Below are 16,294 nucleotides of genomic sequence, written 5' to 3' on the forward strand. Positions count from 1 at the left end.
ATGTAGGGTATGATGGGAGGGAAAGGGATATGACTGGTGTAATGTAAGGTATGATGGAGGGAAAGGGATATGACTGGTGTAATGTAAGATATGATGGGAGGGAAAGGGATATGACTGGTGTAATGTAGGGTATGATGGGAGGGAAAGGGATATGACTGGTGTAATGTAAGGTATGATGGAGGGAAAGGGATATGACTGGTGTAATGTAGGGTATGATGGGAGGGAAAGGGATATGACTGGTGTAATGTAAGATATGATGGGAGGTAAAGGGATATGACTGGTGTAATGTAAGATATGATGGGAGGGAAAGGGATATGACTGGTGGAATGTAGGGTATGATGGGAGGGAAAGGGATATGACAGGTGTAATGTAAGGTATGATGGAGGGAAAGGGATATGACAGGTGTAATGTAAGGTATGATGGAAGGGAAAGGGATATGACTGGTGTAATGTAAGGTATGATGGGAGGGAAAGGGATATGACTGGTGTAATGTAAGGTATGACAGGAGGGAAAGGGATATGACTGGTGTAATGTAAGGTATGATGGGAGAGAACGGGATATGACCGGTGTAATGTAGGGTATGATGGAGGGAAAGGGATATGACTGGTGTAATGTAAGGTATGACAGGAGGGAAAGGGATATGACCGATGTAAGGTATGATAGGAGGGAGAGAGTAATGACAGGTGTAATGTAAGATGTGATGGAAGGAAAATGATATGACAAGTGCCATGCATAACATGTAATGAGAAAATATTACATTTACATATTACAGACCAATTAAAGAGTGATTTGGGTGTGTGAAGAAATGTACTATTTTCTCTTGCGTGTGCATTGAGGTACATAGCATTAATTAATTTTAAAGTGGACTTTAGCTTATTAAGGGAAGAATGAACAGATAGAAATATTAACCAATTCTAGACCGGAAGGTTTTCCCCCTTAATGACCGGGCCATTTTTGCGATTTTACACTATTATTTTAAACTGACAATTGCCCGGTCGCACGACACTGTACCCAAATAAAATTTACGTCCTTTTTTCCCCACAAGTAGAGCTTTCTTTTGGTGGTATTTGATCACCTCTGCATTTTTTTTTTTCATTTTTTGCGCTATAAACAGAAAAAAAAAATAATTCTAAAAAAAAAAAAAAAATAAATGTATTTTTCACTTTCTGCTATATAACATTCCCAATAATAATAAAAAAAAAACAATAAAATTTTTTCATCATTTTAGGCCAATTTGTATTCTGCTATTTATTTTTGGTAAAAAAATATTGATTGGTTTGCGCAAAAGTTATCGCGTCTACAAACTAGGGGAAAGATTTGTCTTTTTTATTTATTTTGCTTTTTTTTCTAGTAATGGCGGCGATCAGCGATTTTTAGCAGGACTGCGACGTTGCGGCCGGCAGGTCGGGCACCTAACTGACACTTTTGGGGGGACCAGTGACATTACTACAGTAATCAGTGCTAAAACAATGCACTGTTACTTTACTAATGACACTGGCAGGGAAGGGGTTAACACCAGGGGCGATCAAAGGGTTAAATGTCTCCCTAGGGGGTGCTTTCTAACTGTGTGTGAAATGAACTTCTGGACTGAACACAGGGACATGTGTTCCTAAATAGGAGTTAATTGCTGACAACAGCGGTCTGCTGTGTTTACAACAACAGACTGCCATTCTGTCTCCATGGGTACCTGGCGGCAATCGCGGCCGCTGGCCCCCGCAGAACGGCTTCCTCTCCGGTGAATGGGTGTGCTCCAGTGGAGCGGCGTACGATTACGTCCTTTCATGGGATCCTGCCAACTTGCCACAGTATATGTACAGTGGCTGGTCGGCATGTGGTTATTTAGGTAGTATTCTGAAAAGTTCAGGTTCTCTTTTTAAATGGGCTCTTAACCACTTGCCGACTGCGCACAGTATATTTACTGCGGCAGTCAGCCCCTCACAGGCAGAGCGGCGTTGGTCTACTTCGCTAGCCTGTGAGGCTCTGGGGAGCGAGCGCGCGCCGCCGGAGGCGCGCTCCCGCTCGGTCACGATGTCCGCCGGTCACTCTGCGATTGTCGGGGGAGAGGGAGAAAGGCAGGCGGCTAGTTTAAACAAGCCGCCTGTCATTCTCCCCTGTGTAGAAAAAAATGATCATACGGTTCTACTATGTAGGACCGTTGATCACTGTTCCTACACCTCAAGTCACAGCCAATCACAGTTAGAATCACGCCCCTAGGGACACACACAGCCCCCTCCCTCTCAAATAAAGTTAACCCCTTCACTGCCAGTGTAATTTTACAGTAACAGTGCATATGTATAGCACTGATTACTGTAGAAATGTCACTGGTAACCCCAAAAGTGTCAAAAATGTCAGTCAAGGGTCTGATCTGTCCGCCGCAGTACCGCAAAAAAAATCGCAGATCGCCGCCATTACTCGTTAAAAAAAAAAAACAACAAAAATGACAAAAATCTTTCCCTTTGTTAGTCAACGCAATAACTTTTGCGCAAACCAATCAAAATACGCTTTTTGCGATTTTTACCAAACATATGTAGCATAAAACAAATTGGCCGAAAATGTTACAAAATTTTGATTTTTACATTTTTTTGGGGGGGAATTTCATATTAAAAAATGAAATGTGAAAAATATTGCTATTTTTGCAAAATTGACACTCTTTTTTTGTTTATAGCGCATGATCAAAAAATTGCACAGGTGATCAAATACCACCAAAAGAAAGCTCTGTTTGTGGGAAAAAAAGGACATCAAATTCGTTTAGGAACAGCGTCGCACGACCGCGCAATTGTCAGTTAAATTCACGCAGTGCCGAATCGCAAAATAGTCCCTGGTCAGGAAGGGGGTAAAATCTTCCGGGGCTTAAGTGGTTAATGCATTATATTCAAATTTGTCCTCCGTGGTGTCCTCAGCTTAAGTGGTTCTTCAGTCTATTTTTAAACTTTATTCTAATAGCATTCTCTCCCCTTCTTTAAATAACAATGGATGAAAAAAAAAAAAATCTAGCTCTAAATACCTTTAATTGTTTCTCTTCACTTCCTGCTTCCCCCTTATAGGTGAATGACGTCAATACTGTACTCCTATTGATTCCTGGAATATTTTCCTCAGCAATCCCAGTCCTTACACTTTTTTTTTTTTTTTTTTGTTAAAGAGTTGGAGGAGGGGAAGGCAAGTTAAAGGAGTGCAGAGAAGAGCTGGAGGAGGGGGCGGAGGACAAGCAGAGATGGGCGGAGACAGGCAAATCACATACGGAGGCAACGTGCATTGTGCAAGCTATGTGTACTGGGCATGCAAACTCACTGAGAATTCCCCGAAAAACTGAGGGCGCTGGCTTCAGCTGCCCTCAGTTAAAGTGACCGCTATGACATTTTTGATCAGTGTGTTTACAAACTACTTTTTACACTTAAAAATGACAGATTTAGAACAACAAATTGGATAAATCGCATTATCGAGGTTTTCACATGCTGCATGTATTTTTTCTACAACTTTTAAAGTCTGACTGGAGTTCCTCTTTAGATGCATTTTTTGCTATATGTCTGCATTGGTGTGCCATTCAGAATGAATGACAATGCATATATACTAGCCTATTTTGTGTGAAGGAATGGGTAAAGGTGAAATATCAGAGGGGAAGGGCAGGAGAATACATTTATGTTGATATATAATGAATATATCTGTGAAGGTTTACATTTATCCAGGTCATGGTATATCTAGTAGTAGTTAATCACATTCAGCTATAAATGCTGGTCCTTATTAAAGCTGAACATCTTCGCCAACAGTCTTAAGTGTTATGAACATGTGTTTACCCCTCTTTCTTCCTGACAGATGGATTGGTGACCCCTTTTTTATTATCTTGACATTTCCCTCCACTTTCCATGATGAGTAAACTACCAGGTGATCTTCAGTCTGATCTGGAACGAAGTCTTCCAGCTATTGCCTCCATCAATTCATCACTAAGCCAAAGCCTGTCGCCTCAGTTTTTTCTACCCCCAGAACAGCGCAGGACCATTTCTGATGTTCGTCGGACATTCTGCCTTTTTGTCACATTTGACCTACTCTTCATTTCTCTTTTGTGGATCATTGAGCTCAATGTGAGTACCAATAACAATGTATCAGTTTTGTAAACTGCTCTGTATCAGGGCTCGACAAAACCCAGGCGCCAGTTCGCAATGGCGACTGAAAATCGCGTCCTTGTGCCTGGGTCACACCGCAGCAGTGGTGGGGCTCCTCCCATAAGGCCCACCCGTGGGTGCGCAGACTAACGTCAGGCTGGCCGATAATTAAAGCCGTGGCTTTGCGACCTGCTGAAGCGGTATACACGCTCCTATGTGCAAACCAGCGCCCTCTGGTGGACTGTGCTGTGATGAGTGCGGCTATCAGTACCACCTTGTCAGTGCTGCCTATCAGTGCATCCTATCAGTGCTCATCAGCGCAGCCTCATCAGTGTCGCCTGCCAGTGCCACCTCATCATTACCCATCAGCGCAGCCTCGCCAGTGCCACTTTTTTTTTTTTTCTATTTTAATTTTTTTTTGTCACTTGCCACCAGGCGTGAGCAATTCTTATTGCCTGACACCCCAGACATGCAGTTCTGGGCAGCGGATTTAAAAAAACTGGCTCCTAACTTTTTTAGCTGGCTCCTAGATTCTAAACAGATTTGTCAAGCCCTGCTCTATACAGTTATAATTGTGTGTGAGTGGACAATGCATTGTTTATATTACATCTTGTCTGTATAAAAGAATATGCTTGTATTAACTACAAGTCCCCTGAACCACTTCTCTGGGGCTGGATGTGAAATCAATAGTAACTTGCTTATCAAACAATAAAATTGATTCATTCTACATTTGACCATTAAATTATTATTTTTTTTTGCAATTCAAACATGCAAAATAACAATTTCTCTAAGGTCGGGAGCAGATGGTGATAACTCATCTGTCACAAAAATAATCCACTATATGGAACTCTCAGATTGCAAACTCCTTTCTGGTGTAGGAATAGGGCTCATTTATCATGTTATATGTGGGGATGGACAGATTATTGCTGTATTCTAGAGCTGTTCAATCTAGAAGTCAGGAGCATTTTTAAAGGAATACTTATTAAAATTCACCACTCATATGTATCAGTAGAATACATGTCCACACTGCAAGATAACTATTTTTGTGCTTTTTAAACGTAATGGTTCTTAGTTTATAACCCTTATACAAAGATCACTGGCTATTAGTAACTCAATCAAAAATCGAATATGTTGCAGCTTATCACCCTTTGCATGTGGTGGCTGCAATAGTTTTTTTTTTTCTTTTTTGTTTTGTTTCTTATTTTTTCACCTGGTGATCAAGCCATTAATGCACCTCTTTTTCTTAGGCCTCATTTACATGGGTATTGCCTGAATGGGATGCACAGGTGTTCCATAGATCTGCGTGCAGGCAGTTCCATTCGTGTTTACTGGCATGCAGCAACTGCATGGACATAGCCCACGATCGCACAATGTTTGGGTTCAGAGAAATGGACCAGCTGCTGTGTCTAAATAGACATGGGTGGGACTGCCTGCATGTGGATGCACAGAATACCTGTGCATCTCCAGTGGGGGTAAAATGGGCCTTAGCCGTATGTATCAGTATGCCTGGGGGAATGAGGCCTTGGGGTGGTTATGCTTAGTCCTCCACTATCTTTGGAGAAGCAACGTAGCAATCCTTATGCCCCGTACACACGTGCAGATTATCTGCAGACTTACCAAAACCATATAATATGAGGTCAAATCTAAACACTTTCAATTTGTATGCAATCCGGCAGGCCCTTGCACTACATAGAAAAGGTAAGTCTGCAGATAATCTGCACGTGTGTATGGGGCATTAGATAGCAGCATTGTTAACCTGGAGACAGGGTGCAGTTGTATGCACTAGTAGAGTTAGATGGACTTAGTTAAATAGATAGGTTGAAAAAAAAACACCAGCCCATCCAGTTCAACCTCTGGTGTTTGTGTATGCTGTTAACCGTACATTTTATACCCCTGTATGTTTTGGACTTAAAGGGTGCCCATCTAATAGTTTTTTTAAACTATCGATGCTCCCTGCTGATACCTTTGCTTGTGGAAGAGAATTCCACATCCTTACTCTTCTGACAGTAAAGAACCCTTTACGCAGTTATTATTATTATTATTATTAAGGATTTCTATAGCGCCAGCAGTTTACGCAGCGCTTTACAATATTAAAGGGAGACAGTGCATGTACAATACAATAAAATACAAGAGGATTAAGAGGGCCCTGCTCAAAAGAGCTTACAATCTAATGGGGTGTTACAAGAGGTTGTAAGAGTAGGGAATGAGCTGATGGCAGATTAGTTGGCGGTGTGATAGGCTTCCCTGAAGAGAGTTTTCAGGGATCGCCTGAAAGCAGCTAGAGTAGGGGATAGCCGTACAGGTTGAGGTAGAGCGTTCCAGAGGATGGGCGAGGCCCTGGAGAAATTCTGGAGACGAGCATGAGAGGAGGAGACAAGGGAGCTTGAGAGTAGGAGGTCTTGAGAGGAGCGGTGAGGACGGTTTGGGTGATATTTGGAGACCAGATTGGTGATGTAGCTCGGGGCAGAGTTGTGAATGGCTTTGTATGTTATGGTTAGTATTTTGATTTTTTCATTCATGATAGACTGAAGAGGGGATAGCCTATGAAGTGGTAGGCCTATTAGAAGGGAGTTGCAATAGTCGAGGCGAGAAATAACAAGGGAGTGAATGAGTAGCTTGGTGGTTTCAGTTGTTAAAAAGGGGCGAATTTTAGAGATGATGCGGAGGTGAAGTCTACAAGCTTTTGACAATGATTGGATTTGGGGCTGAAAGGACAGGTCAGTACACCTAGTACCCTGGCATGAGGGGAGGGATTGATGGTTGCATAACTAATTTTGTCATGGAGGGGGGCACAGGCGGGAGGGAATATTACCAGCTCAGTTTTAGAGAGATTTAGTGGTGTGACATCCATGTTGATATGTCAGTTAGTAAGTTAGCAATGCGAGAGGAGACTGAAGGAGTGAGGTGAGGAGTAGACAGATAGATTTGAGTGTCATTGGCGTATAGATGGTATTGGAAGCCGTGGGCGGTTATCAAGTGACCGAGGGAGCCGGTGTATATAGAGAAGAGGAGGGGTCCAAGAACAGAGCCTTGGGGAACCCCCACAGAAAGGGGCAATGGGGAGGAGGAGGTAGAGTTGTGGGTAACACTGAAGGAGCGCTGTGATTTGTAGGAGAACCAAGATAGAGCAGAATCTTGGAGGCCAAGGGAACGGAGTTTATTAAGAAGGAGCGGGTGGTCAACAGTATCAAAGGCCGCAGAAAGGTCAAGTAATAGAAGTATGGAGTTGTGGCCATTGGTTTTAGCAGTTAGATCGTTTGTGAGTTCTAGTAAGGCAGTTTCTGTAGAGTGCTGCGAAGGAAAGCCAGACTGTAAGGGATCAGGAAGGTTATTTTCACTGAGGTAGAAGCTGAGACGGTTGTAGACTAAGCGTTCTAGAAGTTTAGAAGTGAATGGGAGCAGTGAAATGGGTCTTAAGTTGTTCAGGTTGGTGGGGTCCAGTGAGGGCTTTTTAAGTATGGGAGTGATCTGTGCATGTTTTAGAGGGGAGGGGAAGGCATCACTAGAGAGGGAGAGATTGAAGATGTGAGTAAGGGAGCATAGGATAGAATAAGAGGGTGTCCGTAGTAGTTGTGAGGTAACAGGGAACAGGTGGTTAGGTGGGCATCTGAAAACAGTTTTTTAACCTCTTCAGTAGTAGCCAGTTCAAAGGAGGAGAGTGTTGACTGTGCTGTTAGGCAAGGTATGTTGAGTGGGGAAGATGTACGCACAGTGGAGGTGTCCTCACGTATTGCATCAACCTTGTCTTTGAAGTGATTGGCAATCTCTTGGGCAGTGATTGAGTTAGTGAGTAGAGGGGGTGAGGGACGAAGTAGAGAGTTAAAAGTTGAGAAGAGCCGGCGGGGACTGGATGACAGGGTAGTGATAAGTTTTAAAGTTAAACCGCTTTTCTACTAGTTTTAGTGAGTGGCCCCGTGTCTTGATTTGACTAATGAACTAGAGCCTAGCTTTACTGAACACTTATTAAGCAGTTATAGTAACAGATTTTTTCCTTTTGGGATAAAGGTTTAAACATATGAATGAAAACTGACTTAATATAATGCAATCATCCACAGCACATAACCGTGATACTCAAAAATCATCAGTTAACCTAAATCTCATTATTTCAATGCTGTAATAGTGAAAAATAAATTAAAAACATGTGTGATAAGAAATGTATAGTGCACAATATAAGTCCATATAATATTTAGTTCCCAAAAATGTTCATTTCACAGTTGCCAATCTCCATTAAAGTGCTTAGTACTCAAAACGATTATAAAAGTGCAGAATGCTCCAAGTAATCATGTGCTGTGAAGTGTTCCACACACCCCTCATGTGCCCTTACCAGAATGTATGGACCCTCAGCTGATATGCATGAGGGTCTTAAGCGCTAAATCCTGGTGAGGAGCTGGTGTAATATGATGTCTAATGGTCAGCAATACCATTGCGCATCCTAATCAAAATAGAGGTACAGACAGAGCTCATATAGTGTAGTATTTTTGGTTTATTTGATAAAACAAATGAAAATCACCCTTGCAGTAAGCCAGATAGAAACCACTTTGTATGGATACAACTTCAGTAAGGGCTTGAAGACATCTTTGATAACGCCCTGTGGGAGGGCGAAACGCAACTAAATTTCCAGTCTCTCAGTGACGTCACATGCGGAATCGCGGCGGGCCAGGAGGAAGTTCAAGCCCTTACTGGCGTTGTATCATTAAATCAAAGCAGTTTCTATCTGTATTATCATGTATATCTGCTGGGGATGCATACATTGTGGTGAATAAGGGCACATGAGGGGAATGTGGAACACTTCACAGCACATGATTACATACACATGACCTAAAGGAGTTGTTAAGTCAGAGGGTTTTTTATCTTAATGCATTCTATGCGTTAGGATAAAAAGCCTTCTGTGTGCAGCAGCCACCCCAGCACTCCCTAATAGTTTCCTGAGCCCATTCTATGTCCAGCGATGTCCACGAGTTGCTCGGCCGCCTGGGACTCTCCCTCCTGTTTGGCTGAGACACAGTCGGGGGTCAGTTAGCCAATGAGGAGAGGTGGGTGGGGCCAAACTGCAGCTCCATGTCTGGAGACATAGAGCTGCAGCTCGCCCCATAGTAAGCTGCTTGCTGTGGGGGCACTTGACAGGAGGGAGGGGCCAGGAGCAGCAAAGGTGACCCAAGAAGAGGATCCAGGCTGCTCTGTGCAAAACCAACTGCACAGGGGATGTAAGTATAACATGTTTTTTATTAAAAAAAAAAAAGACTTTACATTTATTTTAAATATTATATGGACTTATATTGTGCACTATATATATGAAAGGAGGTTGTAACGGCGCTACCTTAAAGTGAATAAGTGCTTATTGTATGTGCCAACTTAAGACAAAGTGCCAATAAAAATTGTGTCATAAAAAAACATTTAATTTAAAAATAAATAAAGTGCACTAGTGATTTGTGGTGTGACCAAGTTAGTTGGTTAATAAACTGGGCCCATAAGGTGCAACTCAGTAAAGTGCAAGTGCTGTGCTGCATATGCTAGACGAGTAAGAAATAATGGGTTCCCAATGTGCATTTATTTTATAATAACAATTGGCAGAAAATAAGTTAAATTCATAAGTGAAAAATCGCATAAAACAGTGAACATAAATTCATCCGTGCTGTGCGTGGAATTTGTAATACCACTAAAGTGAAAAAAGTGCTAAATTGAATAAGAGAAAGTGATAAATAAAATTGGGGTTGCAATTTTGTTGTACATCCACTAGATGTCGCCCCTAGATATACGACCTGTACTTAAGGAAAAAGATGGTCGGTTTCTTCCGGGGTTCTCCAGTGGGTCGAACCAGGCTTTTTAGTACCTCAGGTTAGAAGAAAGAAACCCCATGATGTAAAGTATATCTGTAGCGTGGAAGAGAGAGCATAAAGACTCACGTTTGAGGCTGTCTAGGATCAGCGGTGATGGCCGGGAAGCTTCCGCGTTCCACGGCCCAGGCTCCGAAACCGGAAGTGACGTAATGACGTTACGACTCCGCCCTACGCGTTTCGTCATGTGACGTCTGCTGGAGCGGCGTCAACGTAACAAGCTCCCGGCCTTTAAATAGCGTGTCCGTCTCCTGGCAACCAATCGGCCTCCCCCGCCGCCATATTGGTGCGCGCAAACTGAAGCCGGACGGAGGACACATTGGGCCTCCCTGCAATGCCTCTTCAGATGCCGGAGCGGAGGGACAGCTATTTTGGAACATCATTTCCTGACAGCCTATGTCTGATACCGTAGTGAGGTTAAAACATGACATTTATTAAAAATCATTAAAAAAGAGGAAAAAACTGAAAAAATGTCTTAAAAATGAAAAGAAATTTAAAAAATTAATTAAAAATTTCTTTTCATTTTTAAGACATTTTTTCAGTTTTTTCCTCTTTTTTAATGATTTTTAATAAATGTCATGTTTTAACCTCACTACGGTATCAGACATAGGCTGTCAGGAAATGATGTTCCAAAATAGCTGTCCCTCCGCTCCGGCATCTGAAGAGGCATTGCAGGGAGGCCCAATGTGTCCTCCGTCCGGCTTCAGTTTGCGCGCACCAATATGGCGGCGGGGGAGGCCGATTGGTTGCCAGGAGACGGACACGCTATTTAAAGGCCGGGAGCTTGTTACGTTGACGCCGCTCCAGCAGACGTCACATGACGAAACGCGTAGGGCGGAGTCGTAACGTCATTACGTCACTTCCGGTTTCGGAGCCTGGGCCGTGGAACGCGGAAGCTTCCCGGCCATCACCGCTGATCCTAGACAGCCTCAAACGTGAGTCTTTATGCTCTCTCTTCCACGCTACAGATATACTTTACATCATGGGGTTTCTTTCTTCTAACCTGAGGTACTAAAAAGCCTGGTTCGACCCACTGGAGAACCCCGGAAGAAACCGACCATCTTTTTCCTTAAGTACAGGTCGTATATCTAGGGGCGACATCTAGTGGATGTACAACAAAATTGCAACCCCAATTTTATTTATCACTTTCTCTTATTCAATTTAGCACTTTTTTCACTTTAGTGGTATTACAAATTCCACGCACAGCACGGATGAATTTATGTTCACTGTTTTATGCGATTTTTCACTTATGAATTTAACTTATTTTCTGCCAATTGTTATTATAAAATAAATGCACATTGGGAACCCATTATTTCTTACTCGTCTAGCATATGCAGCACAGCACTTGCACTTTACTGAGTTGCACCTTATGGGCCCAGTTTATTAACCAACTAACTTGGTCACACCACAAATCACTAGTGCACTTTATTTATTTTTAAATTAAATGTTTTTTTATGACACAATTTTTATTGGCACTTTGTCTTAAGTTGGCACATACAATAAGCACTTATTCACTTTAAGGTAGCGCCGTTACAACCTCCTTTCATATATATTTCACACTTTAACCCCTTGTGGGTTTGGTTGTTGGCAGCTTACACCTTCACTATTGTCTAAGGTCTACACTCCATAGCGCTGGTCACCCCTACCTTTCTACTATATTGTGCACTAGACCTATCTTATCACACGTTTTTAATTGATTTTTCACTATTACAGCATGAAAAAAATTTGATTAAGATTAATTGATGTATTTTGAGTATCACTGTTACGCACTGTGGATGATTGCATTATGAATTTCGCAAAAAAAAAAAATGGAACTATAGAAGCACCCCTGTCCGTGTTAGCCCCCGTTCACACTGGGGCGACATCGCCTTCCATAGAGAAGCTGCGGACCCGTTCTAATAGGAGCGACACAAGTCGCTCCGACTTAGAAAAGCTTCTTTGGGGCGACTCGGAGCGACCTGCATAGACTTTAATGTTATGAAGTCCGTGCCGGCCGCTCCGAGGTCGCGGGGAGAGCAGCGCGCCGCGACCTATGAGGTCGCCCGGCAAAGTAGCGTCGCCCCAGTGTGAACGGGGCCTTAAAGTGATTGTAAAGTCTTGTTTAAAAAAAAAATAAATAAAATAACAAACATGTTATAATTACCTCCTCTGTGCAGTGGTTTTGCACAGAGCATCCTGGATCCTCCTCTTCTCAGGTCCCTCGTTCCTGCTCCTGGCTCCTCCCTCCTATGGAGTGCCCCCACAACAAGCAGCTTGCTATGGGGGCAGCCAAGCTGCAGCTTCATGTGTCCCTTCAGACACGGAGTTGCCGTTCTGCCCCGCCCCCTCTGTCTCCTGATTGGCTCACTGACTTTGACAGCTGTGGGAGCCAATGGCGCTGCAGCTGTTTCTCAGCCAATCAGGAGGGAGAGTCCCAGGAAGGTCGAGGGGCTCATGGACATCGCTGGACAGAAAGGGGGCACAGGTAAGTATAAGGGTTGCTGGGGGGGCTGCTACACCCAGAAGGCTTTTTATCCCAATGCATAGAATGCATGAAGATTTAAAAAAAACCTTCCTGACTTTACAACTCCCTTTTAAATGGTTTGTATCATCTTTATAATGGCTACTTTTTCTGGACAGCTTAGGTAAACGAAGTGGACCAGATGACCAGGTGAAATTAAAGGAAAAAAGTATTTTAAAAGAAAACTATCGCATGCCAACACATTTTAATCTGCAATATATAACATTCTTGTTTTTGGAATTAGATAGGCTTTAACTACTTTAGCACTTTGGACATGTCTAGAATGTCTATAGCTTGGAGAGGTTAAAACAAGCTGATTGCTGCAGTAGCAGCCTTTAGCTTGTTTCTGTTTTTATCATCCGGGTCAGTGCTATTCTGTAAAAGTGATTTGGGTGGCTGTAGAGCCATCTGATTACTTTTGATTTGACTTGGTAAATGCGCCCCCTACCCCTTCAGTGGTTTCCGAGTTCTCTTGCTCCATGTCAAACTCTGAAACCACAACTGATGCTGTCAAGATTGCGAGTGAGAGAACATTGGGGAACATTCACTCCCAGATCTGTGCTGAGTGTCAACCCGGAAACTCTCAGCTCTAAGCATTTCTGGGCTGGGTATAATCAAGCCAATCGAGCACAGTTCTAGTGTCTCCATAAAAGTACCTATTGCCTGCTCAGTGCTATCATTTAGAGGGTGTATTGGCCCCAAAGTTTAGTGGCCAAGGACACTGCTGGCCATTAGATGTATAAATGCAGCCATGGGTGTTGCTGCCTCTCCCTGATGACAGGGAATGTGCACAATGTTTGCTTCTCTTTTTATTTACTGTGATGAAGGCTAGGTTCACACTCGGGCGGGCGTTTGTCGCTGCGGTGTGTGGGGGTGCCATTAATCCTACAGTTTCTCTGAGCTGGGAACTGCAGTTTCCACGTGGGCCGCATTTGCAGAAAAGGTACAGGGACCTTTTCCGTGTTTTCAAGAGGCACAGCAGCTCCTTTGAATGAATTGGCTGCCGTGCCTGCGCAAAACAAGGCCTTCAGAGCCGCGCAAGTGTGAAACTAGCCTAAAAATAACGTGATTGTGTCAACTACATATTGTTTTTGCATGTTTCAATGTTTAGTGTGTGTTGACAGTTAATTGTTTTCCACAGACTAACAATGGGATTGAGAAGAACCTGGAAAATGAAATTATCTACTACAAGTTCAGCACCTCATTCTTTGACATTTTTGTAAGTTTTTTGATGTTTTTCAGCCAGTAGCCAACATGTTCTAGTTAATTTCTTTATAAACTAATATTCTAGGCCTTTTTTGTTTGGGTATGGCATTGTTCATGTATATTTTCCTAGGTTTGTTCCCTGAGTGCCGGTTCACACTACTCCGACTTGTCAGGCGACTTGGTCACTTGACAAGTCGTGCTCCATTCTATGCAATGGGAACCGTTCTAATAGGAGCGACTCAAGTCGCTCCCACTTAGAAAAAGGTTCCTGCACTACTTTTGGCCGAAGTCGGAGCGACTTGCATTGACTTCCATTATGTGAAGTCAGTGCAAGCCGCGCTGAAGTCGCGGTGCACGGCGACTTGTTCAAGTCGCCCCGAAGTCGTGTCGCCATAGTGTGAACCGACTCTGAAGTTCAGCTTTATTTTTTATTTTCAAAGCTGTAACAGTGCTCTCTGGGGACACCCTGTTTGTCATTCACAAGGAGTAGGTGAAAACAATGGCTGGTCACAAGGAACTTTTTCTACAACTCAACCTCAATTTGACGCTCTGCTTCCTGAAGGCAGGAAAGCTTCAGGGGGTTTCTGACCGAATCTAGATGTACAGGTGCATCTCAAAAAATTTGAATCTCAGTTAAAAGTTAATTTTATTTCAGTAATTCAATTCAAAAAGTAAAACTCCCAAATATTATATAAATTCATCACACACAGTGGTATATTTCAAAATTTTTTTTTTCCTTTTAATTTTGATGATTGTGGCTTACAGCTGGTGAAAACCCAATATTCAGTATCTCAGGAAATTTGAATATTAAGAAAAAGTTTATTATTGTAGACCCATGGTGTCACACTCAGCTAATTAACTCAAACACCTGTAAAGGTTTCTTGAGCCTTTTGAATGGTCTGTCTTAGGGATGCACCGAAATTATAATTCTGGGCCGAAACCGAAAATGACTTTTTCCCCCAAATAGTTTTAAAATAGATAGAAGAGGGGCATACACCAAAAACAGCCAGCGACCTACACCTGTCGCTGCCACCCTGTCACAGTATATGTACTGTGACGGGTTGGCAAGAGGTTAATGTAATTGCCAATGGTATTTGTATTATGCAGCATGAGGGGGTTAATGTATTGCCACTGCTGGTCACTGATGCATTAGTGACCGACCAGTGGCAGTTAATTAACCCCTTTGTGCTGCATTAGTGCAACCAGTATCAGTGTTAATTAACACTGTTTGCACTGATCCTGGTTGCACTAATGTAGCACAAAGGGGTTAATTAACTGCCACTGGTCGGTCACTAATGCATCAGTGACCAGCAGTGGCAATACATTAACCCCCTCATGCTGCATAATACTAATACCAATGGTAAGCTTGCCTCAGCTTCCCCCCCCCCCCCCCTGCCTCAGCGTCCTTACTGTCAGACACTCTGCTTCTCCGTTGTCCTTCATTCAAAAGATGCGCCTCTGGCCCATTTTCAGCCGAAACTTTCGGTGGCCGAAATTTCGGTGCATCCCTAGTCTGTCTCGTTCAGTAGGTTAGACAATCATGGGGAAGACTGCTGACTTAACAGTTGTCCAGAAAACAGTCATTGACACTCTCCACAAGGAGGGTAAATAACAAAAGGTCATTGCTAAAGAAGCTGGCTGTTCAGAGTGCTGTATTCAAGCATGTTAATGGAAAGTTGCCTAGAAGAAAAAAGTGTGGTAGAAAAAGATGCACAAGCAACAGAGATATCCACAGCCTTGTGGGTATTGTAAATCAAAGACCGTTCAAGAATTTGGGGGAGATTCACAAGGACTGGACTACGGCTGGTGTCAGTGCTTCAAGAGCCATCTCACAGATGTATCCATGACATGGGCTACAACTATTGCATTCCTTGTGTCTAGCCACTCCTGAACCAGAGACAACGTCCAAAGCGTCTTACCTGGGCTAGGAGAAAAATGACTGAACTGTTGCTCAGTGGTGCAAAGTCCTCTTTTTGGGTGAAAGTAAATTTTGTATTTCATTTAGAAAACCAAGGTCTCAGTCTGGTGGTGAGGCACATAATTCCTGTTGCATAAGGTCCAGTGTGAAGTTTCCACAGCACTTCAGGCTTCCTTCTGCAGACCAGCTTTATGGAGATGCTGATTTTTCATTTTGCAGCAGGACTTGGCACCTGCACACACTGCCAAAAGTACCAATACCTGGTTTAATGATCATGGTATCACTTTGCTTGATTGGCCAGCAAACCCCGCCTGACCTAAACTCCATAGAGAATCTGTGGGGTATTGTCAAGGGGAAAAGTAGAGACACCAGACCCAACAATGCGGAGGAGCTGAAGGCCTGCTATCAAAGCAGCCTGGGCTTCCATAACTCCTCAGCAGTGCCACTGGTTGATCGCCTCCATGCCACGCCGCAGTGATCCAGTAATTCATGCAAAAGGAGCCCCGACTAAGTATTGAGTGCATACTCCACTGTACATGGACACACTTTTCAGTAAGCCAACATTTCTATATTAAAAATCCTTTTTTTATTTGTTTGTTGGCCTCCTTCTGTAGTATTCAAATTTTCTGAGATACTGAAAAGAAAGACATTCTTAAAAAATATATCCCTTAATGAATCTAATATATGAGTTTCAGTGCCGGTTCACATATATGCGATGACGGAACCCTGCGAATCCACT

At 43.0% G+C, this 16,294-nt stretch overlaps 1 protein-coding gene across 2 annotated transcripts in view; it reads left to right on the top strand.

The window, feature by feature from the left end:
* Positions 1-3,816: 3,816 nt before the first annotated feature.
* Positions 3,817-16,294, top strand: part of STARD3 (StAR related lipid transfer domain containing 3) — a 171,810-nt gene continuing 159,332 nt past the window's right edge. For both annotated transcript variants that reach the window (XM_082271203.1, XM_082271204.1), the window contains exons 1-2: positions 3,817-4,076; positions 13,573-13,650. In XM_082271203.1, coding sequence (XP_082127329.1) covers positions 3,861-4,076; positions 13,573-13,650 — 294 coding nt within the window. In that variant the 5' untranslated portion in view covers positions 3,817-3,860. The remainder of the gene's footprint in view (positions 4,077-13,572; positions 13,651-16,294) is intronic.

Source organism: Pelophylax lessonae (assembly GCF_965119305.1).
Source record: "Pelophylax lessonae genome assembly, chromosome: 11".
NCBI lineage: Eukaryota > Metazoa > Chordata > Amphibia > Anura > Ranidae > Pelophylax > Pelophylax lessonae.